Source organism: Cebus imitator, unplaced genomic scaffold, assembly GCF_001604975.1.
Source record: "Cebus imitator isolate Cc_AM_T3 unplaced genomic scaffold, Cebus_imitator-1.0 Scaffold326, whole genome shotgun sequence".
NCBI classification, from domain to species: domain Eukaryota; kingdom Metazoa; phylum Chordata; class Mammalia; order Primates; family Cebidae; genus Cebus; species Cebus imitator.
The window spans coordinates 1,289,005-1,315,512 of NW_016107641.1; the positions used below are offsets into that span (position 1 = coordinate 1,289,005).

At 46.2% G+C, this 26,508-nt stretch overlaps 1 protein-coding gene across 3 annotated transcripts in view; it reads left to right on the top strand.

Moving 5' to 3' along the window:
• The window catches only part of WDFY4 (WDFY family member 4), a 307,995-nt gene that overhangs the window by 77,885 nt on the left and 203,602 nt on the right, over positions 1 to 26,508 (top strand). For all 3 annotated transcript variants that reach the window (XM_017504669.2, XM_037729965.1, XM_037729964.1), the window contains 7 exons: positions 13,566 to 13,780; positions 14,827 to 14,921; positions 15,865 to 16,099; positions 16,533 to 16,609; positions 17,736 to 17,957; positions 19,075 to 19,253; positions 25,153 to 25,384. In XM_017504669.2, coding sequence (XP_017360158.1) covers positions 13,566 to 13,780; positions 14,827 to 14,921; positions 15,865 to 16,099; positions 16,533 to 16,609; positions 17,736 to 17,957; positions 19,075 to 19,253; positions 25,153 to 25,384 — 1,255 coding nt within the window. The remainder of the gene's footprint in view (positions 1 to 13,565; positions 13,781 to 14,826; positions 14,922 to 15,864; positions 16,100 to 16,532; positions 16,610 to 17,735; positions 17,958 to 19,074; positions 19,254 to 25,152; positions 25,385 to 26,508) is intronic.

The window sequence follows — 26,508 nt, forward strand, 5'->3', positions numbered from 1 at the left end:
CTCTGTGCAACTCATGTACAGCTAGTAAGATGAGCATAGACACTGTCCACAGAGTCTGCCTCTATGATGGGGATGAGGAGGTAGTGACAGCACAGACAGACTAAATAGATGAGCTCACAAATGAAAATATGATTACAAATTGCAACAAGTAATAGTATAGGGAAAAAACAGGGTGCTGAGGGAGAAGAATGGGAATGGAGGTGGGGACAGACCTTATTAATTTAATTTAGGTAAAGGGGTGGGGCTGGTCGGGAAGCTCACACTTGTAATCCCAGCACTTTGGGAGGCCGAGGTGGGCAAATCATGAGGTCAGGAGATCGAGACCATCCTGGCTAACACAGTGAAACCCCACCTCTACTAAAAATGCAAAAATTAGCCAGATGTGGTGGCACGCACCTGTAGTCCCAGCTACTTGGGAGGCTGAGACAGGAGAATTGCTTGAACCCTGGAGGCAGAGGTTGCAGAGAGCCAAGATCGCGCCATTGCACTCCAGCCTGGGTCACAGAGTAAAACTCTGTCTCCCCTCCCCACTACCAAAAAAAAAAAAAAATGGGTGGAGGTCAGGGATGGTGACATATAAGCAGAGCCTTGAAGGGTGAGTAACTAGTATGAACTGGGTGGGAAGGGACCTGCTGCTGGTGGCTAGGGCAGGAGTAAATTGGGAGAGCCAAGACCGAGGGCTCTCTGGTCAGGTGATGATGGGGACAATGGGGCATGCAGGCTTCTGGGAGCCTTGCCAATGTACGTGATAACAAGAAGCCCCTCTCACATGAGTGGAGGGTGACACAATCAGATTTTGTATTAAAAATGTTGCTTTGGCTGCTGGGTGGAGAAGGGACAGGAAAGGAGGGTTGAGGGGAGGGAGGCTCTGCCTGCAGTCCAGGTGATGTGTGGGGATAGCTGGATTAAGGTGATGTCTGTGGGAAGGTGTGAAGAAAAGAATCAGGAGATATGTTATGAGGCAGAATCACAGGCTTCCGAGAAGAGGAGGCTAGAGGTAATGGGAAGACAAAGAGTCAAGGCGACTCTCAAGTGTCTATCCTGGCAGAACTAACAGCCCCATTGTGGAGAGGCAAACTGGTGTGGGGGAGGGCATGGACTAGCAGAACAAGACAAAGTTGGAGTCCGCACTCTCAAGATAAAGAGTACATACCTTAGAATAAACACCTTAGAAGTTCCAAGAAGGAGCAGGGCAGAGTTGAGGAAGACCTGGGAAGTGCACCACTTCAGGTTTATCAGCAGCAGAGGAAAGGGGATTTACTGGCTTGAGCAGCTACTCTGTCCCAGGCTGTTGCTTGGCCCTTTCTTGGCTTATTTAATCCTCTTGCAATTTTTGTGTTTGTTTTGTTTTGTTTGTTTTTTTGAGAGAGGTCTCGCTCTGTCGCCAGGCTGGAGTGCAGTGGCACGACCTCGGTTCACTGCAACTTCTGCCTCCCGGGTTCAAGCAATTCTCCTGCCTCAGCCTCCCAAGTAGCTGGGATTACAGGCATGTGTTACTACACCTGACTAACTTTTTTGTATTTTTAGTAGAGACAGGGTTTCACCATATTGTGCCGGCTGGTCTAGAACTCCTGACCTTGTGATCAGCCTGCCTCGGCCTCCCAAAGTGTTGGGATCACAGGCGTGAGTCACCGTGCCCGGTGTCTTGCAGTTTTTTCAAGGGCATCATTGCTTGCACTTTAACCAATGGGGAAACATGGGTTCAGACAATGCACGTGACTCTCAAGGATGACCAGTTGTGGACCTGGTAGAATGTGGTCTCACCTTGGGGCAGGCCTCCTGGTCTTCCCTATATATAGAAGTGGTTTCTGTTCATCAACAGCGGGGCCTGGCACTCCTAGGAAGCAACGAGCGGTCCAGCTTTGCTTTGTCCAGGAGTTCAGAAGGAGGCAACGCGTTTGAGGGAGAAATGGCTACTAGTTTGCATTATTAGTCACAGCCTGAAAACGACAGTGACCTCATAAAAATATTGCAAGTCCTCTGAGATCAGTGAGAAAAGTGGATTGGCAGGGCAGAAGCTCTGGGACAGCACCTGTTTCCGGGAAAGGAAATCTGTAATGTTCGGCACAGGAGTTAAGAAAAGGCCGGGTCACCTGGTTTCATGTCTCTGTGTCCCTTTCTTGGGGACTGGACTTCTTGTTCCAGCTCCTGTCCCCCTGCTGGAGAGTGATGGTAAAGTGCTGTGAAGCCAATGGCAGAGACACATGTAACAGTGAGATCTGGGAAAGAGGTAGGCTGGGATAAACTGGGATAGAAAGTTAACAGTATCCATGTCATTTCTCATGGTTCTGTGGGTCAAGAATTCAGAGGGGCACAGCAGGCGTGGCCTGTCTCCTCCACATGATGCTGGCGGGATTGGGCCTCCCAGCATAACCCCTTTAGCCACAGAGGTGGCACCTCAGCAAGGCTGGCTCCCTGGCCAGGGCCTCCTAAGCTGGCTTAGGTGAGTGGTATACTTGGGGCCTTGGTTCAAGCTGTCAGTGGGATCCTGGGGTCTCCTCCACATAACCCTTTCCATCTGGCCTCTGCCCGTGTCCCTCTACGCGGACTCTTCAGCAGGGCACATGGCAACTTCTGGCCCCGACATGCACAAAAGCAGGAACTGCCAGGCCTGCTGAGGGCTTAGGCCTAGGAAAAGCCAGCGTTGGTCAAAGTTAAGGGACTCAGCTTAGCCTCAGTGGGAGGGGACATAAGCCCTTTCTACTGTGAGGGGTAGCAGGCCTGTGGGAAAACATCTTTAAAGATCAGTTACTGTAATTACCTTACTCATCTAACAGATGGGTAAAAACATTTGACCTCCAAGTCCTATTTGGAGACCGTGAATTACCTAGATTCTAGGATCTTACATTCTTTACCTTGGTATTTAAGCCAGGACCTACCTGGGGCAACATGGAGACTATTACACATTAGGGAGCACCTCTGTGCGAGGAATGCTGTTTCTCCAATCTCCACAGCAACCTTTTGAAGTCCATGAGTTGCTCCCCATTCTGCAGGTACTTGGGGCTCAGGAAAATGGTTTGACTTCCGAAGATTGTGGTGATGGTGATGGGAAGATCTGAAACACCTCTGGCCCAAGCTTAAGACCTGTTGGATGAATGGGTCTCTGATCTTTGCAGCTCTCACAGAATGCGGGGTCATGCATTCTGGGCATGGCACACCTTCCTAGGGACAGTGGCCTTACTGTGAGGGCATCGGTCTTCCTTAGCTGTATTTCATACAATGCATCGTACTTGGAATTGGAAAGACACAGCCAGTGGTCTGGATGGACAGTTGCTGATGGATGCATTCTGCAAAAATCCACTGCAGCGATGTCTGATGAAGTGACAGAGTGGACAGTGGCCTTTCCTGCTACCTGTGGATGAGCCTCGGTTTTAGATGAACTCCCTGAGTCATCATATCACCGTGTAAGGAAGAACCTCGGCTCTTTGCTCATCCTGTGATGGTAATTGGACAAATGAAGTATGCTAATGAGAATTCCATTTGGAACGAGTTACTTTTTCTCTATTCAGGTCACAATAAGTAATTTAGGAAAAGTCTAATTCTCCCTTGCTGTCTCTCAGATATGCAAATGAAATGTAGTAGTGCATTTTCTCCAGTATTTTCTGTAGTTGCCAAATCAGCAGCTATTAAAGTTGGATAATTATAGTAATTAATTTATGAAAGAGAGTGAGGGAAACCTCACAACAACAGATAGAATAGTAAATCAAATGAGAAATGAGACCACACAAGAAAATGTGGGAACAAAACTGACTGCGGGCCTCCGCAGATTTTGGTGCAGGAAACGGAGTGGAGAGTTTCAGTAGATGGCAGTGTTACTAGCAAGATGGAAAGTGTGTTTTCCGTCATCTCCCTATAGGTCAGCTTGGTGGTTCCTAATACTCCCTACACCCATACCCACTTTACAATATTCACTTGCTCTTTCTCTCCTACTGATGAGAAACTGATGGCTTTCCAAGCTGCACATGTCATCTTGGAGGCCACGACTGAAACTTACGGGTGTTCTCTTCTGTTTTATTTCCAGTGGTGGCCACGTCACGTTTGTTCTGTGCACAACCTGGAGGTTCTTTCCCCCTCCAAAATGCTAGCACTGTGAGCTGCTTTTGGAAACAGATATTCCAGCTGTTTTTCTGCTTCTGGCATCATCATCAATATTAGAAATTGGGTGGCGAGAATTTTACTATGCACAATGCAAAAATAGAGTCCAGCTCAGTTCTCCTGAAGCTGAGTTGGACCCCGAAACAAGTAATTAATTGGGAATAAAGATACTTTCCCTTTCTAGCAGGCTCAGCAGCCATGAGGGCCTGTCACAAGAGATGTGGTTGTGGGCTAGAACTCTGTCCAGTATTGGAAGGACTTTGCAGTCCCAGGTGCCACTCCACTTCCTTGAGGGCTATGGCTTCTAATCAGGTCTTAGCTGAGGGGTGTTTGCCATGCGCCAGACAATCACAATGTGGAGGGTAGAAAGACAGGTCTAGTTTAGCAGAGGTTGAACCCAGAGTGTGGAGCTGCCCATGTGATATGTTTGCTTTTGTGAATAATTACAGGATACCTACTACATGCCTCTGGGGATTCAGAGACAAATTTCACAGGACCTGAAATCTGGGGTGAGGATGGGAGGCAGAGAAGTGTAGAAGACAGTAAAACAACATCCCGATGGCTATAACAGAGGTTTGCCCACAGGTCCTTGGGACACAGGAGAGGAAAAGACTCAGAGAAGTGGAAAACCAGAGCTAAACTTTAAAGGAAAGGGATGTTCATGCCAGATCATGTAGAAGAGGGAGGGAAAAGAAGCTCAGACACAGAAAGAAGCACAAAGATGCCTATTTGGGGACTCTGAATAGTTGAGCGGTGCTAGAATAGAATACATGGATGAAAAGGCTAGAATAGTACACAGCTGCGCTAAAATAGAGCACATGAATGGAACACAGGGATGAATGGGGCTAGAAAGGTCATTTGAAGCTATGTTGAGAAGGACCTTGAATGCTGAGCTACAAGAATTAAACTTTATTTGGTTGCCATTCATCTGCATCACTGTCATTGTCATCATTGTCATCATCACTATGTTTAATGAATACTTGCGACTTCAGGCTCTGAAAACAGCAGATTGTGGTCAGGCTTCAGCTGGGTTACCAAGCAGCCACAGAGCCATGGGAAAATTATTTAACCTCTGATTCTTAACTTCCTTTGTATAGTGTGGGGATAAGGTCATCTTCTTTGAGGTATTACTGTGAGGATTTGCAGAGGTTGAACCCAGACTGTGGAACTGCCCATGTCATATGTTTGCTTTTGTGAATAATTACAGAACACCTACTACATGCCTCTGGAGATTCAGAGAATGGAAAGGCATGTATGGAGCTTAGCATGGTGAGCAGAACGCTCACAGGGACACGGCAAGGAAGCACTTGCTAAATGGTGCAGCTACTGTCATCAGTTGCTAAAACCTTTACAAGCCTTTTGTCATTTAATTGTTGTACTAACCATGCAAGGTGGTTATCAGTAGACTCATTCGGCAGATAAAGACTTGAAACCTGCAGGAATTAAGCGACAGAGTCAACATTGCTGCAATAGATAGTGTACATGCCTGACGTGAGGACTGGACCTCCTGCCATCCACCAAGTTGCCTTACTCGTAGGGAAGTGGGAGGATACAGAATGGCAGCAGCACAGTCAAGCCAGGACGTTAGCGAGACTATTGTCATCCTCAGTTTGCATCTCGAGTCACTTCTGAGTGCATTCCAGAGACCTACAGGCTGCCGTGAAGACACTGCTGCATGGAAGCCTCTGGAACAGCCTGGCAAGACATAGAGCACTGGGTTCAGGGCTGCATGTATCTATCAACTCATTTGTGCCTAAATTTAGAAAGAGTGCCACTTTCTGGAATTAGACTATATTTCAAACACCAAACTAATTGTATAAGTTTCAAATAACTAAAATATTGACAGCATTAATAGCCCTGGATAGCATTGCATCAGGGCAGGCTGTTTGAAAAGAGCCATTCCACCAAGAAGAAAATTGGTAAAGGAGGACTCTTGCTTTGTTAAATTATAAGACATTAGACATTCCAAATACATTTAGAATCTATTTCCTATGCTCTTTCCCACTGAACCCCTTACGCAAAGTATTTCTATTATTCCTCAATGGGAAAACCTCAGATTCTAGTCAAAATCCAGTGAGAAGTCACAGTAGCCTCTTAAATAGAGCAAAAAAGGCTGAGTATGGTGGCTCATGCTTGTAATCCCAGCACTTTGGGAGATCAAGGCAGAGAGGACTCTTTGAAGCCAGGAGTGTGAAACCAGCATGGACAATATAGCAAGCTCCATCTTTACCAAAAATTAAAAAAAATAGCCAGGCATGGTGGTGTGTGCCTGTAGTCCCAGCTACTTGGGAGGGTGAAACAGGAGGATTACTTGAGCCCAAGAGGTTGATGCTACAGTGAGCCATGATTGTTCCATTGAACTCCAGCTTGGGTGACAGACTGAGACCCTGTCTCAAATAAAAAAAAAAAGAAACAGAGCAAACAGACAATCTCACATGGAGATGAAGGGATAACAAGCAAGCTTCCATAGATGTGGAATGATGGAGTATAAGTTAAAGTTGAGTGGAATCAACCGTTGCCTAATTATCAGCTGTCCTTGATTCTAGTTCCTTTTCCATAGATATATATAGGCTACTTTCTTTCTCTGCATTTCAATTTCAACTACTCATATCTGGCCTGGATCACAGAAATTACAGACTCAACATCTTGGGTCCAGAGAGGTAATGAACATGCGTAAGTGAAGCCAGGTGAAGACGACAGACACTGGTGGAGCTTGTGGCCAAAGGAGAGCACTTTCTCTGTCTAAAAGGTGTCTGCATTTAATTTAGGGGACAGGAAACAGAGACCTAAGCCCACCCAGACGAAGTCCACCAAATGAAACACATCTCTAGGCCATCAACTTATGTCCCATATGAGATACTAAATTCTACCTTTTTATAATCAGTGCATGATGCAGTGTCAAAATCATGAGCCTTTTAGTAAGGCTTATGTTGGTGTGTCAGAGCTGCCACCTATTGGCTATGTGGCCTGAGAAGTTTGATGAGCTGTTTTAAGTCTCTGTGTTCTCATCGGCAAAATGAGTGTGATGATATTTTCCTGTTGAGAAGAGTAGGAGAGAGCACAGTTGTAAAGTCCTTAGTACAGTCCCTGCCTTGGGTATGCGTGCATCAGAGGCTGGCTCCCCACGCCCCACTCCTTTTGCTTCTGAAACTATTGAGTAGAAGGTAATACATCTTGGGTATATTTTCAACTGACATTACACTATTGATAAATTAATAGGAAGTTGATACTGAACTGTATGTTAATATCTGCTCATGAGTCAGAAGACTGGGTACTTTCTCTGGCTGGTTCTGTACTTTATCAGTGTTCTAAGTGAAGCAGAGTGTAGCTGGCCTAAGGCAGGGAGGGGAAGTTAGTCATCAGATGTCAAAATGGGGAGGAGAAGGGCCCCTACCAGCTTGAGCAAGGGATCCGAATCTGTGGGGTCAAAATTCAATGGACACAATGAGGCCTGAGCCATGTCTGAATGCATGTCTATGCTGGGTGGGGAAGGACAGAAGAGTGTGAGTCCTAGCAGTTTCAGGGCATGGTCAGTAACAGTCCCAAGTGAAGTGAGAACATCATATAATAAGTTTAACCTTTTGGATATAGGTGAGCTTAGCATCCAGCTGGGTGGGCAGCTCTGGGCTGGAGCACAGCCATGTCCACTTCCACAAGCCCCAGAAAGTCAGGACCACACTGTGAGGTCTCTGGCAGGCAGGTTCTAGATGGGGACCTTCTAGAGCAACAGGCCCTTACTCCCGTGCTGGGGACCACACTGGGCACTGTTGTGCCAGAGCCTGGAATGGGTGTTAGGATACTGATTTGGGTTATGCCAGGTCAAGGACCAGAGCTTAGAATAGGGACAAAAAAAATTGGAGGGTGGTCCTGTCACCTGGAGCATCTGGTGGAGGCTGCTTCAGAGACTTGGGGGCTTCTTAGATCAGCTGCACCAGAAGCGGGTGAATCTCTAAGCAGTTCTCAAGAGCAAGGCCAATGCTGGATCTCCAGGCTTCCCAGCCCTCCAGGACTGGTGATCTGAGGAGTTTAGGGCTCTGTGCAGTCTTTGCCTTGCTCCATGCTCTGGTGTGGGGCAGGGTATGGCCAGTAGCAGATCAAGCCCCTTTGCAGGACACCTGAGGGCCCAAATGTTGCAACTCTGCCTCATGACCCCCAATTCTTTGAAAGGCTGTGCTTACTCTTCCCACCACCAGCCTTCACATATGCTGTTCCCTCTTCCTGAAAGACCATTTTCGCCACCTGCCTAGCTCACTCTTTATCATCCTTCAACACTTCATTGGCACATCAGTCTTTCTGGCCATCTGTCAGCCCCCTGGGTTAGGTGCGCCTATTGTGTTTTAGAGTAGCCTGGGCTTACTAGGCAGTTATTCTGTCTAAGGCAGAGATGGGCACTAGGGAAACCAGTGTGAAGATCATGGTGTCAAGCAGCAGCTCACAGTGTTGTTGTGGTGTTGTGGGGGTGGGAGAGGAGAAGAGATAAAGAAAGAAACAGCCATAGTGTGGAATTTAACATGAAGTATGGATGCAGTGCCTCTGGTTGGGAAGGTCAGAAAAATTTTCTTGATGAGAGGACACATGAATTGTCTCTTGAGTAATAAGCGGGAGCTCAGCAAAGGGGTGGGATTGGAATGGACGTTCCCAACTTCAGGCCTCAGTGGAAAAGGGCATGGTGTTCAGCAGAAGCTGAGATTGTCACTACAGCTGCAGTACAGAGGGGACAAAAGTGGAGAATAGGGAGAAAAATGGGAAAGAGAAAACTCATTGCCCATCATCTGCATGTAATTTGGAAAAGAAACAAAGTTTGGAGCAGGCACCCACCCACCCATACTCATCTAGGTCTTGGTTACAGATCTGCCTAATTGGGTCGAGGAAGCCAGGCCCTCAACACGGGGATTCTGCTGGTTCCATGGGGGTTGGAATCTCTTACACCAGATTATTGTTTACCATAATCACAAACTCCCAAGCCTACCAGGCCATATGGGCACCATGAAGCAACATACCAGGCTGAGGGACCATGGCAAAATGGAAAGTTCATGCTCATATAAAGAGACCTAATTCTAAGTAGGCAGTGGTAAAAGTCATAACTTGTTACGTAAAGCACATCTATATGCCCCATTTATCACTAGTGTTTCATTTACAGTCTTTGATAACTTAAAGAACTGAAGTCACTTAAAGTCTATCATCTCTCTTCCAAAATCATCAAGAACAGAACATTTCAACCAAACTGGAACAAGCGATTAATCCAAGTTTGAGTAGCTCAGTAAAGTCCCTAGTGCTTTCAGAGTATCTGAGTTAGGTGCACCTATTGTAGGCACTGGGCCTTCCTAGTGGTTTTTATGTCTGTGTGAGGGCGACATGGTTCACGTCCAGAAGATGCACATATCTGGGAATGCTGAACCCAACACCCATGCCTCTTTAGAGGGACCCATCGCTCCAGGACCCAGCCCTCACTGGTCTTTGGGGACTGTATGACTCTGGACCAGGAGAGAAAGTGGGGAACAGAGAGAGAGATACATAAGAATGGATATCCATAGCCAGACAGCGTAGATTTAAAGGCTAGACTGTTAAGTGGAGAATGCAGAAAATTCCTTAATGCTGCCCCACACATCACTCTGTGCTAATTTGCCTTGCGGGCCCAGCCTGCTGGCCAACCTGGTGACCCTGCGCTCTTACCACTGAGTCCTAATTGCACCTCCATCCCCATTCTGCATTGGAAGTAATATGCGTTAGGAAAATCAATCCATTTGTAGGGGGAGAAACCACACTGGTTTCCTGCTACTGCTCATATTTTCACTAAAACCCCATTTTACTGGAATCAACATTGAAAAAAACCCAGCACATTTTATTCAAAACAAGGCAATATTGGTATTGACAGAGCTGCAGTGATAATGAGGAACAATCAATTTTCCCTCCTCCATTATGGGGTATTGAGCAATTTTGGAGTAAACTTGCGGCATCATTAGACAAGATCAGCATTTCTCCCTTTTGAAAAGTTTCTGTTTTTCTTTTTTGCATATTTAAAGAATTCCTGCTGTGATGGGGGGAAAGAAGCAAAACCAAAACAAACCCAAACAAACCCAAAAGTCCCCAAAGCAATGGGTGAAGTCCTGGTAATGAAAACTGGGGATTGTAGACATTTCTTTTTAATTCTTCTGAATAATACATTGTGATGTTATTTTTGCCTTTTGGTTCATGCAGACTGCATCCCAACTCTCACCCTAAAGTGAAAGAATGCAGCTACCAAATAAAATAATCTAAGTTCTAGGAGATGAGATATTCAAGGCAAGAGGATAGATGTTACTTTTCTGTTTTGAGGAGAAGAGAATCAGGGGCTGAGCTCGGGTGGATGAAGGAAGAGAGAGTTGGAGCCTCAGAAAAAAGGCCTGGGGAAGGGAGTCAAGGTCTTTGGGTAGATTTCTATGGAAAGAGTGAAAGTGATGGAATAGTTCAGAGTTAATTAGTTTTGGCATTTCTGCTTTCCGTTTCTGGTCCTTGTTGGGCTACGCATGTCCATCTACCAGCTCAGGCTGACTGTGCAGACACCACGTTCCGGGGAGGAGGACCCTATCTTCCAGGAAAGACCTCTCCTCCGCATCAGTGACATCATGTGCTTGGGAAAATAACAATGCTGGCAAATGGTCACATTTCAGGATGACAAAATCCAGCCTGGGAAGGATGTTCCCATGGAAAGTCAATCTAATGTAGTTTTATCCCCCTTCCCCCAATGCTCACCTTTTAAATCAGAAATGTTATTGAAGATGTCTTAGAGATGGGGATTTCTCTGAACACCATCAGGTGAGGCAGGAGCTACAGGACCCATGTGTTTGGAAGGCAGGTGGGAGGCTGTGAGAGGGACCTGGGCGAGCCATCTAATTTTTAAAACCATCTAGAGATTGATGGTAAACAGTGTAAATGTCTTTCTCCATACATTTTAATCCTTGAAACATATGTGCTACAAAACTGTGTTAGCTACATATGGAAGCAAGTTATCTTACTTATTTCTGTCATTTAGTGCTAGAAACATACTCTTGACCATCTTTGGACAGGGAGCCCCTCAAATGACTGCCCGCGTGGAGCAGAAATCATGGAATGAGGCAACTCTGAGCATGAAGTTTGGGGTCAGTCAGGTTCCAGCCTTACCATGCGGTCCTAGGTAATTTCCTCCTCTGGGCTCCGCTTCTCCATCTGTAAAACGGGGATGATAATAGAGCCTCCCTCATCGGCTTCTCACAGTGATTGCATAATCCGTACATGTCCAAATGCTTAGAAAAGGGACTGCCACAGCCTAAATACCCAGGAAATATTCTCATCTTAGGATAAAATTTGGCCCTCCCAGTAGCTTCCAGGCTTCGAGTCCCTTCTAACTTCAAGAGTTTTGTGAAATGTGTGAGAGGCTGCAGGGACCGCCCCACCTGCTGCACTCAGATGTTGCAAATTCTCTGCCGGAGCACATCTCACACTGTTCTGGGACAATTTGTCTGCCCACCTGTTTCACCTTTAATCTGCGAATCCCTTGAAAGCAGGGACAGTGTCTTATTCATCTTTAAAACCTAAAGCTTTACCCAGAAGATGATGTTGAGAGCCACCTCAGTCTTGTTTGAAAAAGAAGAGGAAGAGAGGAAGCAGGGAGGACTCCAAGAAAGCTCTTATGGGGGGTATGAGTAACAGGTGTCTGCGACGTGAAGAGACCAGACCCCAGTCCTCCTTAGAGAAAGATTACTCAAGTAGTGCATTCATAACTTCTCCTGGCTTCACTTTGGTGGACTAGACCTCATTTACATGGTCATAGATCTTCTTTCTTGAAACTACAAACCGCAGCAAAGGCATAAAATATGGAAAGGATGCTGGTGCCTCAGGTCTGGTTCCCTGGGAGTGAAGCCTGAGACAGGGGTCCAGATATGTGGGATTTGTCGAGGGAAGGACTCAGGAGAAAGGGAGTAATGGAAGTCAGGCAGGGAAGAAGCTGAAGGAGGATGCGTTCACAGCGGTCTTGTCTCAGCCAGAGACCCCAGGGTTCTGAGGTATGAATTGTACAACATAGTCCCCAAGGGCACTGGCCTCATTGGCTCCAGCCTGGGCCATGTGTGTGTATGCACACAGGCATGTATGCTACGTGCACATGTGTGTGTGTGGACGCATGTGTGTGTGTATGTAGGTAGTGGGCATGTAGGGGTGTGTGTGTATGTGCATGTGTATTTAGGTGAGTAGGGCTCCACAGCCCCTGGGCAGGGCAGCTCCTACCTAGTGGAGGGCAGTCCTGCAGAGAAGGGGAACCCATAACAGGTACACCTCTCATCTAGAGAAGGAGGTCGGTGTGGGGCACAGTAGGGTCCACAGGGACAAGGAAAATTCCATTAAGATTTAACCTGTATCCCTCTCACTTGATACAATACCTTATCCAGCAACAGAAGAGAATGTGGAGTTTTTGTAAAGGAATGCCCCACCCCATCCAAATCATTTATCTATCTGTAGATGGCTGGGAATTTCGAGGATTTATCTTGTCACAATGAAAGAATGATTATAAAAGCAATGTGTGGTATTGGGCTCAAATATTTACTGAGCCCTCTCTATGGACTCTTTTCTATGTGCTTCAAGGGACATAGGCAGAGGGAAGTAGCTGGAAACCTAGTTTAGGGTAAGATAAGAGCACAGCTTTTCACGTGGCAGCATGCACTTAGGACTGAGGGACAGGTGCAGGATGATGGGACAGTGGGCAGAGGGAGATGGCACCCAAGGGGTGAGAGTGGCCTCAGCAAAGGCTTCTCCCCAGAGACTTTAGTGGGCCTGCAGACTTTGAGCATGGTTTGAGATGCCTGTGGTGGGGCCTGTGTCTGTCAAGGCAGGCTCTGTATGTGTGGCAGGTAGTACTTCTCTTAGGCTTGTACCCCCATGCAGATTTCACCTTTTTCTCCAGGGGGTGTGAACTCCAACACAGGAACTGTTAGGGGAGTGAAGTCAGCTGGGGAAATGTGGGACCCCTGGAGGGCACAGCTCCCACCCAGCACCAGCCACCCCCCCCCACAGAGGTGCAAGCCAGCATGGCCAGATTGTCCTATCTTTTGAGAGGGGCCACAAATCTGGATATTTATGTGACATCTTCACACTTTTCAATGCTAGCAATTAATTCAGAAATTGCTTAAACATTGTGCGGGTCAAACACAGCGCATCTAAGGGGCAGACCCAGCCTCCTGACTGCTGGTGTGTGGCCTCCATCTTTAGTCAATGGCTTCTCCCCCCACTGACCTGGGCAGTTTGCGTCCTGCCAGGGGCCACATCCGGCAGACCTGCCCCCTCAGGTGAGGAGGGCACTGGAAGAACACTGGGACGGGCATGGATACAGTGGGGACTGGGTATGGTGGGTGCAGTCCCCTTGTTCCACAACCCACCCCAGGCCAAGTTGGAGCCCATCAAAGCTGCCCACAGGATGTTCTGCCCTGGAGGACTCACAGCTTGCTTTGGTCACCTCTTAGCTTTCCGAGGAGATCCAGTGCTCCCTGGCCAGTCACATCCAGTCCCTGGTGAAGTCGGAGAAGAACCGCCAGGTCATGTGCGAGGCGGGCATGCTTGGGACCCTCATGGCCTCCTGCCACAAGGCCCTGGCTGCCAGCAGCAGCCCCCTCCACTCACGCCTCATTAGGATCTTTGAAAAGCTCGCTTCCCAGGCCATTGAACCAGATGTGCTAAGGTACCACAAGCTGCATATTCAACGCCGCCAAGCCAGGCAGCCATGCCCTTTGCAGGGCAGAGGTTGTGCAATGGGCAGTGGAGAGATTGCAGGGACAGGTGCGGGACATGGCTCTGTCCTGGCATTCAAGGCTGGAAGTCCATGGCCAAGCCTTGGGTCTGTGCCAGGCAGTGGGCAGGTGCCCACAAAGCAGACATAGCCCCCTTCATGGAGCATGTGGGGGCCAGAGGGGGCTCCAAGGAAGTGGAGCTGGACTCTGAGGCCTGCACAGTTCTCTAGCCAAGGAGAGGAGGGAACTGGGCCTGGAAGGCTCTGCTGGGAGGGGTGGGGCTGGGAGGGCCTGACTGTGCCCTGTAGGGAGTTGGGAGATAAGTAAGCAGGGACTGCAGACAGGGAGGGGGATGGGGCAGAATTCCCCTGGATCCTGCTAGGGGCTTTCCTGCCGTCAGCCCCTACATGAAGCCACATTCCTCGAGAGCTATGGCAGGGAGAGAAGGTGCAAAGGCGCAAAGGGTGAGAAGCAGCGGGCAGACCTGAAAGACAAGGGACAGAGGGAAGGGAAGCTGCCGGGGAGGGCAGGAGTCTCCCATGCCACCTGGAGTGCCTGCTGAGGGGCCACACACAGAGCGGGGGGCCCTGCTGCTTATACACAGGGGTAAGCGCAGAGGGCACACAGGTGGCCCTTGCAGCCAGCAGGCGTGGGACCCAGGGGCAGGCACATGGCTGCCAGAGGAGACTGCCGGTTATAGTGCTGCATGGAAATTCCATCAGAAACTTATAAACAGTTACGACAAATTTATTTCGTGACAAATTATTTTTTGTTACAACATCTGCCTTGAGGCTCCTAAACTTACCAGCTGTCTGGTCTGGTCTGGCTGGCAGGGCAGAGATACCCCGTCTTCACACTGCTTTCAGAAAGCATGTTCCAGGGGGCCGGGAGGGAGGTCAGGGAGCCCTGGGCATCTAGAACCGTGGTCAGGATAAAGTTGGAGAAAACTGTTGCCCGTAAAATGTCTTCATTTGGTTCTCTTATATGTTATGTTCAGACAGTTTCTAGGCCTTGGAATTCCCTCACCTCTGTCAGCCACAACGAAAATCCTCGATTCATCTCATTCTCACAGAGGCAACCCTGGGCACTCAGGTAAGGCAAGAACAGGGCAGGCTAATGGGAATGAAAAGATGATATGCATTCCTGCTAAGGGATCCTTCACAACAGGTGGGAAAGCAAACAGGCTTAAACATGGTGTTTTTTGCTGCTCAATGGAGCAGCTAAGGAAGAAGCAAAGAAATTTGTGGTCTTTGAACAAAGACCATCTCCAGATGAAGAAAGATGACCCCCCACCCAGGCATATAAGACAGATGACCCCTTTGGGTCCCAGATCATGGAAGCAGAGACAGAGTTTCCTTCATGACACAGCAGTACCTGGCGGTGTGCTAGACAGAGCTGTGGAGGGAAGGCTTCTGCACAGCTCACACTCAAGGGCACATCAGGGCCTTGGAGGCCCAAGATGCAGATGGTACCCCTGTGTCAGGCCTGGTACCTGGGGGATGCTGGCACAGGAGACCAGCTTAGAGAAAAGAAAGCAATGGACGCCCTGAATGTAAGATCACATAGGACCTTAAGGTAACAGGCAGGCCCAGTGGAGAAGCAAGCGTACAAGATCAGGGTTGGGGCTGGCAGCTGCTGTGGGAGCCCAGAGCTTTCAAGGAGATAGGCTGCTATGAAGGGAAGTGTGGGCTTGGTGAGCAGATACAAAGCCCCAGTGAGTAACTCCAGGGGGACAAGCCAGGGACAGAGATGGTGGTAGAATATGCTATGCTGGAAAGGAAATGTGTGCTGGAATGAAAGAGAAAAGTTTCTAGAAGGAGCAGGTTAGCAACACCATTCCTTGGTTCCTTGTCATCAGGCTCAGCAGGGGGCCTGGACTGGGGCCCAGGGAGCTGCCCTCACTGGTGGTTAGGAAGTGCCTGGTGACTCTGCAGAATTCTTTCTGGGCTGTGGTAGAGACTTTCGGGTTATCGTCAGAAGTGGGGGAGAAACGCTTTGAGCAGAGACACATCTCTTCTCTTGCTTGCTGCCCTAGGGTCACGGACTGCACAGGGCTCGGCTGAGGGGCCCAAGGGAGCTGCCCCAGATGCTGGCCTGCACCCTGGAGTCACACAGGCCCCGCCGCCCTTGGAGGAATCCCAGGATTCAACCACTGCCCTTCAGACGGCGCTGAGTCTCATCTCCATGACCTCCCCACGCAACCTGCAGCCTCAGAGGGCAGCCCTGGCCCCGTCGTTTGTGGAATTTGACATGTCCGTGGAAGGTTATGGGTATGACAGGCTTTCACATATTTAAAATACAACTCATTAATTTTGCAGTGCTTCTGATGAATTATAATATTGATTACAAAGTTGTAGTTCCCATTGAATCTCACCACTCAGCAGACGACAATGTCTGGGTCATGGGCATCCACCTACTCAGTGGCCTCCCACGGGCTGTGTTCTCAGCTATGGAGGGCCAAGACCCTCCTTCCCCTGGTGTGGCTGCATTCTGGAACACCCTCGAACCCTGCCTCCACTGCAGTTTCTTCCCTTAGGCATCTTACCAGCACCAGCTGCAATCCATCTTTGGGACCCTGTGGTCTAAGGAGGGTAACAGCGCCAGCAGGAGGGTAGGATGGGACAATGCCATGGCCCACACTGGCTGTGTCAGTGCGAGACACAGCTTGCAGTCCAATGATCTGAGACATTTTTCTGTTTCCAGCTGTTTGTTTATTCCGACCCTGTCGACTGTTATGGGAACCAGCACTGAATATTCTGTCTCTGGAGGAATTGGGACAGGTAGGTGTTTTTCCCAGGTGATTTAGCTCTCCATCCCTTTCCAAGAATGAGTCTTCATGTAGCCTTGATTGCAGATTTTTAGTTGGTGCTTCAAGAAAATGTAGCTGCGCCGGGCATGGTGGCTCACACCTATATTACCAGCAATTTGGGAGGCCAAGGCCAGAAGATTGCTTGAGGCCAGGAGTTCCAGGCTGCAGGGAACTATGACTGAACCCTTGCACTCTAACCTGGGCTACAGTGCAAGACCCAGTTTCAAAAAAAGCAAGGCAAACATGAGTCCTCCCTTTGGTCCTGAGTATCTGCAGGTGACTTGTCCTTCAACTTTGCTCTTCTTTTAGAGCAAGGGGTTCTGTTTATTGGGCTTCCCAAGGGTCCAGCCCATAGCTAGGGACTCAGCTGGCACTGATGGACCGAGCCTGGGTTTGGCTCATTTTGCTGGTGACTGATGTAGGCTGAGATGGACACTACCTGCCTTAGATCTCTCTCTGGAGAGAAATATGAGTTGGGCTGATGGCCATCGAGAACAGACCAATGTCCGGCAAGTGACCCCTGTGCACAGGACTGCACTCAGCTGAAAACCTGCTGGGCAGGACAGTGCGAGTACCTGGTGCCACCTGAGCCACACACTCTGTTAGGATAATTGGGTTTGGGGTTTCTATGTGGGCGTGGATGCTGGGGAGCCATTGCCTTCATGACCTCTTTCCATGTGAGATGGCACCAAGTCTGAGGACACAGCAGCTGATCCTGCCTGTTCCATGAGGCCAGAGGACCTGTCTGTGTCGCCAGCCCTGTTATGGGATGGGAGGGCACATGGCATCCTTAGACTGGCGCTCTTTCCTATCCAAGGTTCAGCTGAGCTAGGCCAAAGTCCTCTACCCGACAGAGCACACTGTCTGGCTGTAGATCAGCTGACCTGGGGCCCACATGTGACGGACCTGAGGGAGATTGAGGTCCTCTCTGCTTCCTTGGCAAGGCAGAGTGCCACGATGGAGAGGAGATAACTGGTGATTAGGCAAGGCACCCAGTAGGTGCTGCACCCAGGCTAGTTCAGCACCACAGTGAATCTGACCACACTTGCTAGGTGGGGCAGAACAAAGCCTGAGGGCATGCCTGTGTTCCCACCCAGGTGCCGCCAGACCATTCCCTCCTCCCGGAGGCCTGACCTTCTCCTGCTGGTTCCTGATCAGCCATCATGGAGCTGCCACTGAGGGCCACCCACTGCGCTTCCTGACGCTGGTGCGCCACCTGGCCAGGACCGAGCAGCCCTTTGTCTGCTTCTCCGTCAGCCTCTGCCCAGACGACCTCTCCTTGGTTGTTTCTACAGAAGAGAAGGAGTTTCAGCCTCTGGGTAAGGTGCTGGAATCCAAAGCCAGTTTCATCCACACGTGAGGGAAATGGGGCTAAGTCAGAAGCTCTCAACACAGGTGTGATTTGAAGCCTGGTGACCTCCTGTTTCTCCTCATCCTTTGAAATTACTCCCTTGGGTTCCACACCTGGTGAAAGGTCTACAATATTTGTTGTGGTTCACTATGACCTGGGCTCCGGGCTTGCAACTGTCAGGAAAACGAAGCCCCATCCCTTAGCACAGCTTCAGAGGTGATGCTCTGTGGCTTTCCAGAAGCTTTGCCCCTGCAGAACAGTCACAATGGGACCTGGGGCTTTGCCTCACTGGGAGACAGGCTGTATCCTCTCCTGAGCAAGGTTTTTGAAGAACACACACAATTTAGCTGGAGCCAAAGCAGCTACAGACATGCCCACATATGCTTAACCCCAAACCCAGAAGGCTGGCCCATGCTTGGCATGGCGCCCAGGGCAGCCCCTCCTTTGGCAGTGCTAGAGGCTGGCTCCGGCTCTGCCTTTTGGAGTCCAGCATTGTTCTCCAGGCTCATTTTCCTGAGATGGTCAAGTCCAGTGGATTCTAGCCACTTGTTCTTCTCCTGTGTCCTGAGAGTGTCACTGTTTCATAGAGAAAAACAGTGGGAGGCTCTATAACACAGTGGGAGTGGCTGGCTCTATAACAGTGGGAGTGGCTGACACCCTTGTACACAGCACAGCTGCCTATCCAACCCCCTGGGACTCAGCCCGCCATGGCGTCCCTATGGAGGTAGCCTACCTTGGGGTAGACCTGAAGACTGGCTTCTGGGTTTGAATCCTGGCTGCATGACGTTGGGCAAGTCACTAACCTCTCTGTGCCTCAGGTTGGTAAATTGGGCATGTGACAGCACCTACCTCACAGGGCTGCTGTGAACATGACCTGAGTTGATATTTGTAACATGCTTAAAATTTGCCCAAAGGAAGATCTCAAAGAATGATTGCTGTTGCTATTGTCATGTTTCATGAGAGGAGGGCTAAGGGCTCCATAGTACAAGGCTCACAGTGGTTGATGTCTCTCTACTCTCCCTGTTCTCCTGGGTTGCTGCAGCGTGGTACCACGTGTGAGACTCAGTGTTTATGCTGTCTTCCAGATGTCATGGAACCTGAGGATGACTCTGAGCCTTCTGCAGGACGCCAACTTCAGGTCCGGTGTGGCCAGCTCCTGGCTTGTGGTCAGTGGCATCACTTGGCTGTGGTTGTCACCAAGGAAATGAAAAGGCATTGTACAGTTTCCACCTGTCTGAATGGACAGGTCATTGGCTCCGCCAAGGTGAGATGGCTCCTCCAAGTTGCACTTTCCCCACAACCATACCTCCTGCCACGACCCCGAAGTGACCTCCGTTTCATTCTGTGTTGTGTTGTTGTTGTTTGTTTGTTTGTTGCTAGTGGGGTTGGCATCTAATGAAATCCCCCTCGCTGTTCAGGAAACTTGGCTGAGCTCAGACATGAAAAGGACATGTTTAGAAAATGCACTGAAGGCCACACAACCAGGGCAGAAGGGAAGATGAACGTCCAGATCTCTAAGAATAGTCATGTTCATGAAGACAGAAAACTCCAGAATGAACAAAGCAAAGCTTCTCATTTTAAGGGGCAAATTCCTCAGGGAGGTCTGGGCAGGGCCTAAAGTATGACTTTTCTGGGAAGCTCCCAGGTGAGGCCAACACAGCTCATCTTTGCACCCCACGGAGAAGCCGGGCACTAGCATATGCAGACACCATCACATGTCACCAGATTTAGAGCAAGAACCGTGAGGAAGGTAATGGAATGCGAATGCATAGCTGGAGTGGCAATCTCATGACTGTCACTTAGAGACACCTCAGGCACAAGAGGAAGCTGGAAGAAGATGGAGCTGGCAGGAGCCAGCAGCCATTGTCAGGGAGGAGAGGGCCTGGAAGGCCACAGAGGGCAGGTACAGCTGGATTTTCACACAGGTTCCAGGGGAGTGTCCCAACCTGGTAGCATTTTAGAATCACCTGCAAAGATTTTTAAAACCTCTCTTGCACAGGCTGCACCCAGAACAATTGTCAGAATCTCTGTGGGTCAGGTAATTTGACAGTTTACTAATATTTATAAAGTTTTCTAGGTAATTCTAATATGCAGCCAGAATGGAGAACCTTACATACACAGGGTTTCTTGATTCCCGCTAAATGCCATAGTATTCCCCCACCCCCGGTCCTGCTCAATTATGACTACCAATAACGTCTCCAGATATTGCCAGGTATCCAGTGGAGGCAAAGTTGTTCCAGGTTAAGAGTCATTAGGTTGGAACAACCTAAATTCTGTGGGACACATATAGGTGAATTTGATACCATCTTCTGGTAAAGTTCTGTTATTAAAAAAATGGCAGTGGTGACCAGAAAGATATTTTTTTTTTCTTTGAGACAGAATTTCGCTCGTCACCCAGGCTAGTGCAATGGTGTGATCTTGGCTCACTGCAACCGCTGCCTCCCGGGTTTAAGCGATTCTCCTGCCTCAGCCTCCTGAGTAGCTGTGATTACAGGTGCCTACCACCACACCCAGCAAATTTTTGTATTTTAAGTAGAGACGATATTTCACCATGTTGGCCAGGCTGGTCTCGAACTCCTGACCTTAGGAGATCCGCATGCCTCGGCCTCCCAAAGTGCTGGAATTGCAGGTATGGGCCACGATGCCCAGCCAACCAGAAAGAGTTTGATAGGAGCATTGAAGAAACAGGTCCTCCAAAACATAGTTAACTTTTTCTCCAATTATTAACAGTGTCAGTCCTTCCTCCTTTCCTTTCTCTCTTTTTTTCTCATTAAATATTTCTTGAGCATCTATTATATGTTAGCTAATGTTTTAGATGCTAAGAATTGTTTATGCCTATAAGCCAAAGACCTCCAGGAACATACATATACCATAAAATAAAAATTAGATTTAAGCTGCCTATAGTAAGAGAGTCCCTACCCTATGGGTAGTAAGGAGTTCGTAGTGACTTGTTACAGATTCTGGGCTTATTTTAGGTGATTTTTAAGTGGGTTTAAAGAAGCGGAGGTCCATTTGTTCTGAATTGGATGCTGTTGGAAAGAGGTGCAATTTGGTGACTGTGAATGTTAATAACTTTTATCCAGAAGGTAGAGACATGGAGCAGGGCTGGACTCATCATTGGAGAGGAAGCAGAAGTCCCTCACATTAGCTGGGATAGGAGGTGTGGTGGTGTCTTTGTTGTTGCAATACCTTTGTTTTTATCTGTTCAGGCTTGATTACCGAGTGCACTTGGTCTTGTCTTCTTTCACAGAATATGTTGATATTCTGTGAAATACTTCGTATACCTTGAGGCATGTCTTATTGATGTTTGTACCTTCCATGAACTTGGCATAGGGGCTGACACACAGTGAGCATGCAATAAACACTTGATGAACTGAATTGAATGTACAGCCACACGAGGATCAGGACTGGCTGGTAGTGTGGTTGGGTGAATCTGTACAGGCAATAACATCCTCCCTGTAGGACCTGCTGAGCCCAGGGCCATCAGCAGGGAGGTCAGGAGTGGTGTGTTGCTAAAGACCGACAGAGTCTGCTTTCCAAAATAATCTCAACAAGTTGGATCAGGACCAGCAAATGAAACTCAACTGGGATAAACGTAAAGACCTGTGTTTTGATGCAAACATCTGTTGGGCAAGAGTAAGATGTGAGAACTTCAGCTTAGTTTGACTAGCTCAACAGCCCGTCTCAAAATGCTGAGCCTTTGATTTTATTGCCAAAGGAAGCTTAGATAAATTGGGAACGATATGGAGCATTTTAACAGCTTGAATTGGGCAAAATGATTTGGGAACGATCTGAGACATTAGACATCTCATAGTCAACCTGAATGGTGCAGTGAGCATACACTGGGAATTTGGGAAGAGAGGGGCAAAGTGGATTGGAGGGGTGGGTAATGCTTCAGTGTGGGAGAGAGAGGAGGACTTTGCTGCCAGCACAGAGAGAAGAGGGCACAGAAGACTGTACTCCTGGCAAGGCGCGGTGGCTGAACAATTGATTTGTTTCTATTTGAAAATCTCATTTAATTGGTAGGGTGAAAAAGAGTATTTCTGAAATTATGTAAACTCTCATTTAGAAAAATACAGTCATCCCTCAGTTTCCTCAGTGGGTTGGCTCTAGGAACCCTCCTGGACACTAAACTCTGTAGATACTCAAGTCCCTTAAATAAAGTGGTGTAGTATTTGCGAATAAACAATACACACCCTTCTGCATGCTTAACTAAGCTCTAGATGATTCATAATACCTAATACAATGTGAATGCTACATAAATAGTTGTCATGCTGTATTTTTAATTTATACTTTTGTTGTTGTAGTACTATTTTTACTGTTATTTTTCCTGAATATTTTTGATCCAAAGTTTGTTGAATCTGAGAATATGGAACCCCCAGATATGTAGGGCCAACTGTACATATTTATAAACATATTAATATATACAGTGATTTTATAGTAATAAGAATAATACAAATGCATTTTGAAATAACTCAGAAATAGAGAAAAGAAGATTAGCTACCCTCCTGCTACTTTATCATATTTTGTAGTTTCAGTTTTATCACTTTAAAAAAATAGTGTGATCTCACTGTATAGAAAATCTCAAATACTACTTAGTTCATGTAACCTCTCATTTAACCTAACACTTAGGCTATATGTGATAGCTTATTGCTCCTAGGCTACAAACCTAGACAGCATATTGCTATACTGAATACTGTAGGCAACTGTAACACAGTGGTGAGTATTTGTGTACATAGCACTCTAAACACAGAAAAAGTACAGTATAAATATGATATTATTATCTTATGGACCGCCATTGCATACGTGCTGGGTCGCTGACTGAAACGTTGTAATGTGGCCACAGCAATATATGGAAGTATGCTTGGAAATTCATCCAAACTTTTGCTTGTATCCACAGTTAGTTCTTTTTTATTTCTGAGTAGTATTTCAAGGTATGGATGTGCCATAGTTTGTTTAGCCATTTATTGAAGGACATTTGGGATGTTTCTAGGTTTTGGATATTATAAATAAAGCTTTGTGAGCATTTGTTTACAGGTTTTTGTGTGAATTTAAGTCTTCATTTTTCTGGGATGAATTCCAAGGGTTCAATTGCTGGTTTCTATGGTAATTGAATGTTTAGTTTTATAAGAAACTCCCAAACTATTTTGAGAGTGATTGTATTATTTGACATTTCCACCAACATAGATGAGTGAGGGTTTTTCTGCGCTTAGCATTGTCACTATTTTTATATTAGCTGTTATGATAGTTGTGTAGTGATACCTCACTGTTTTTAATTTGTATTTCCTTAATGGCTAATGAGGTTGAACATCATCTTTTCTCATGCTTTTTTGCCATCTGTATGTTCTCCGCAGTGATGTCCATCCATATTTTTTGCCCATTTTCTAATTGCATTGTTTGTTTGTTTGTTTGTTTGTGTTTGAGACGGAGTGTCACTCTGTCACCAGACTGGAGTGCAGTGGCATGATCTCGACTGACTGCAACCTCTGCCTCCTGGGTTCAAGTGATCCTCCTGCCTCAGCCTCCCGAGCAGCTGGGACTACAGGCGTGTGCCGCTACACCCAGCTAATTTTTGTATTTTTAGTAAAGACAGGTTTCACCATGTTGGCCAGGATGATCTCAATCTCTTGACCGTGTGATCTGCCCACTTTGGCCTCCCAAAGTGCTAGGATTACAAGCATGAGCCACCATACCCCGCCACATTGTTCGCTTTTTAAACTGTTGAGTTTTAAGGGTTAAAATAATATATATGTATATGTGTGTGTGTTTGTGTATATATACATATTCTAGATTCTAGTCCTTTGTTAGATATATAATTTGCAAGAATTCCTCCTAGTCTGTAGTGTGTCTTTTAATCCTCTTTCACATGGGTGAAGTTTCTGGTTTTGCTGAAGTATAATTTATTAGTTTTTCCTTATATGGCTCATGCTTTTGGTGTTGTTTGAAAATATTTTGCCTAGCCTGAGATCCTGAAGATTTTCTCCTATTTTTTTCTAAAAGATTTCTAGTTTTACATTTTACACTTGAGTTTGTGATCAATTATGAATTAATTTTTGTATAAGGTATAAGGCTTAAGTTCATTTCTTTGCCTATGGATGTTCACTTGCTCCAGTACCATTTGTTGAAGAGTCTATTATTTCCCAATTGAATTACTTTTGCATCTTTGTCAAAAATCAGGTGAGCATACTTATATAAGTTTATTTCTGGGTTCTCTATTCTGTTCCATTGATCTATGTGATTATCTTTATACCAATGCCACACTATCTTGATTTTATAGCTATATAATAAGTAATTATTAGAGTAGTTCCTCCAACTTAATTCTTCTTTTTCAGAATTGTTTAAGCTATTCTAGGGCCTGTGCCTTCCCATATACATTTTAGAATTAGCTCGTTTATGTCTACAAAAAAATCCTTGCTGGAATTCTGTTAGGAATTGCATTATACCTTTTGATCAACTTGAGGAGAAATAAAATCTCTACTATAGTCTTTTTATCCATGAATCTGGTATGTCTCTCTATTTATATAGATCTTCTTTGACTTTTTCCATCATCATTTAGGAATTTTCAATATACAGAACCTGTACACGTCTTACTAATATTTCATTTGTTTGTGCATAATTGTAAGTGGTATTGTGTTTAATTTTAGTTTCTGTTTGTTTACTGTTAGCCTACAAAAATAAAATTTATTTTTGTGTATTGACCATGTATCCTGTGACCTTGCTGAACTCACTTATTAGTTCTAGGACATTAAAAATAATTCCTTAGAACTTTCTACATGGACATGTCATCTGAAAATAGAAACAGTTTTATTTCTTCTTTTCCAAACTGTGTGTATGTAATTAATTTTCATACATAAAATTTTATTCATTTGCTAATACTAGACATTTAGATTCTTAGTAGAACGACTGAGATAAAACAGTGGACATTTTTGTGTTTCTTAATATTTTTATCAAATTTATTTTCAAAAGGACAGTGTCAGTTTCTTACTCCACATTTCATAACTTGTTTTTCTGCATACTTCTCAGATTTGAGAATTTTAATTTTTAGATAAAATCCATTTTTACTTTGAGATGAGAGTAAAATGCATCATGTCATATCAATTTGTATTTACTTGATTAACTCTGAGAACAAACACCACTCGCTTTTGTCCTTCTTATTTTAACAGATGTTGTACATCCAGGCCCTACCAGGGCCTTTCCTTTCTATGGATCCATCCTCATTTGTGGATGTTTATGGATATATTGCTACCCCTCGAGTTTGGAAACAAAAGTCTTCATTAATCTGGCGTCTTGGTCCCACATACCTCTTTGAAGAAGCCATTTCAATGGAAACTCTGGAAGTTATTAACAAACTTGGCCCAAGATATTGTGGTAACTTCCAAGCTGTACATGTCCAAGGTATGGAGCGTTTTGATTTACAATGTTCTTGCTGATGTTAGTTTTTAAATGGACATCTGGTTATTTATATCATATTTGCAAAGAATAAGCTCAGTGTTAAGGTCAGTCATTAGGGAAGACCTCTGTAATCGGATCATTATATATTTACAACCCAGCAGAAAATGTCACAGGAAAGGAAATGACAATATCTTTAGATTTCAACTCCAAAGCATTTAATGGGGGAGAGGTGAGTTGGGCAATACCACCTGCAAAGGAAGAGAGAAGAGAATGAGATAAATAAGTTACATTGCTTTTAATGAAGAAGCTTTTTAACTAAAGTATACTGGTATCTTCAATTATTAAACAGGCAGACAAAACATCCACATTTTCATTATTGATTGTTGGTTATTCAAGCAGGGAGCATTGCCCTCTGTGCTCTGTCAAGTCAAAGGGGTCAGCTCCCATCTGGAATGAATGATAAATGAATCTATGTACAGCGGGCTGTATGTACTGAAGGACAATTGAGTGCTGTTGAGCATTTCCATCTCCAGGCCCATGATGTCTTTGAATTTCATTTCCTGTGGCAAATGGCACTGGCCAAAGCAATGGGATGAGGTCAGGTCTAGAGCCAAAGTCTCACGAATTCTACATTCATGCCACCCTTCTCTACTAGCACATTGGCTCTCATTGATTTAGAGACCAGTATGTTAATTCAAACTGGGATGTTTGCCATGGCCGTGCAGCTCATTGAAAATTAGACATTTCAGCTCAGCCTATTTCAGGTCAGGTTTCTTGTCATTTAACATTTTGGTTTTAGGGAGTGAGGTTATATATTTGATAGAATGTTTTAAGCTCTGGTAGTTTTGTACCCGGAGTGCCTCTGTTTTTATGATAAGATAAATATTGGGAGAGTTCTTCACAGTTTTCTTCTCTTTTGTTTCTTTGTTTGTCTCTTTCTTTCTTTCTTTCTTTCTTTCTTTCTTTCTTTCTTTCTTTCTTTCTTTCTTTCTTTCTTTCTTTCTTTCTTTTTCCTTCCTTCCTTCCTTCTTTCTTTCTTTCTCTCTTTCCTTCTCTTTCTTTCTTTCTCTCTCTCTCTTTCTTTCTTTCTTTCTTTCTTTCTTTCTTTCTTTCTTTCTTTCTTTCTT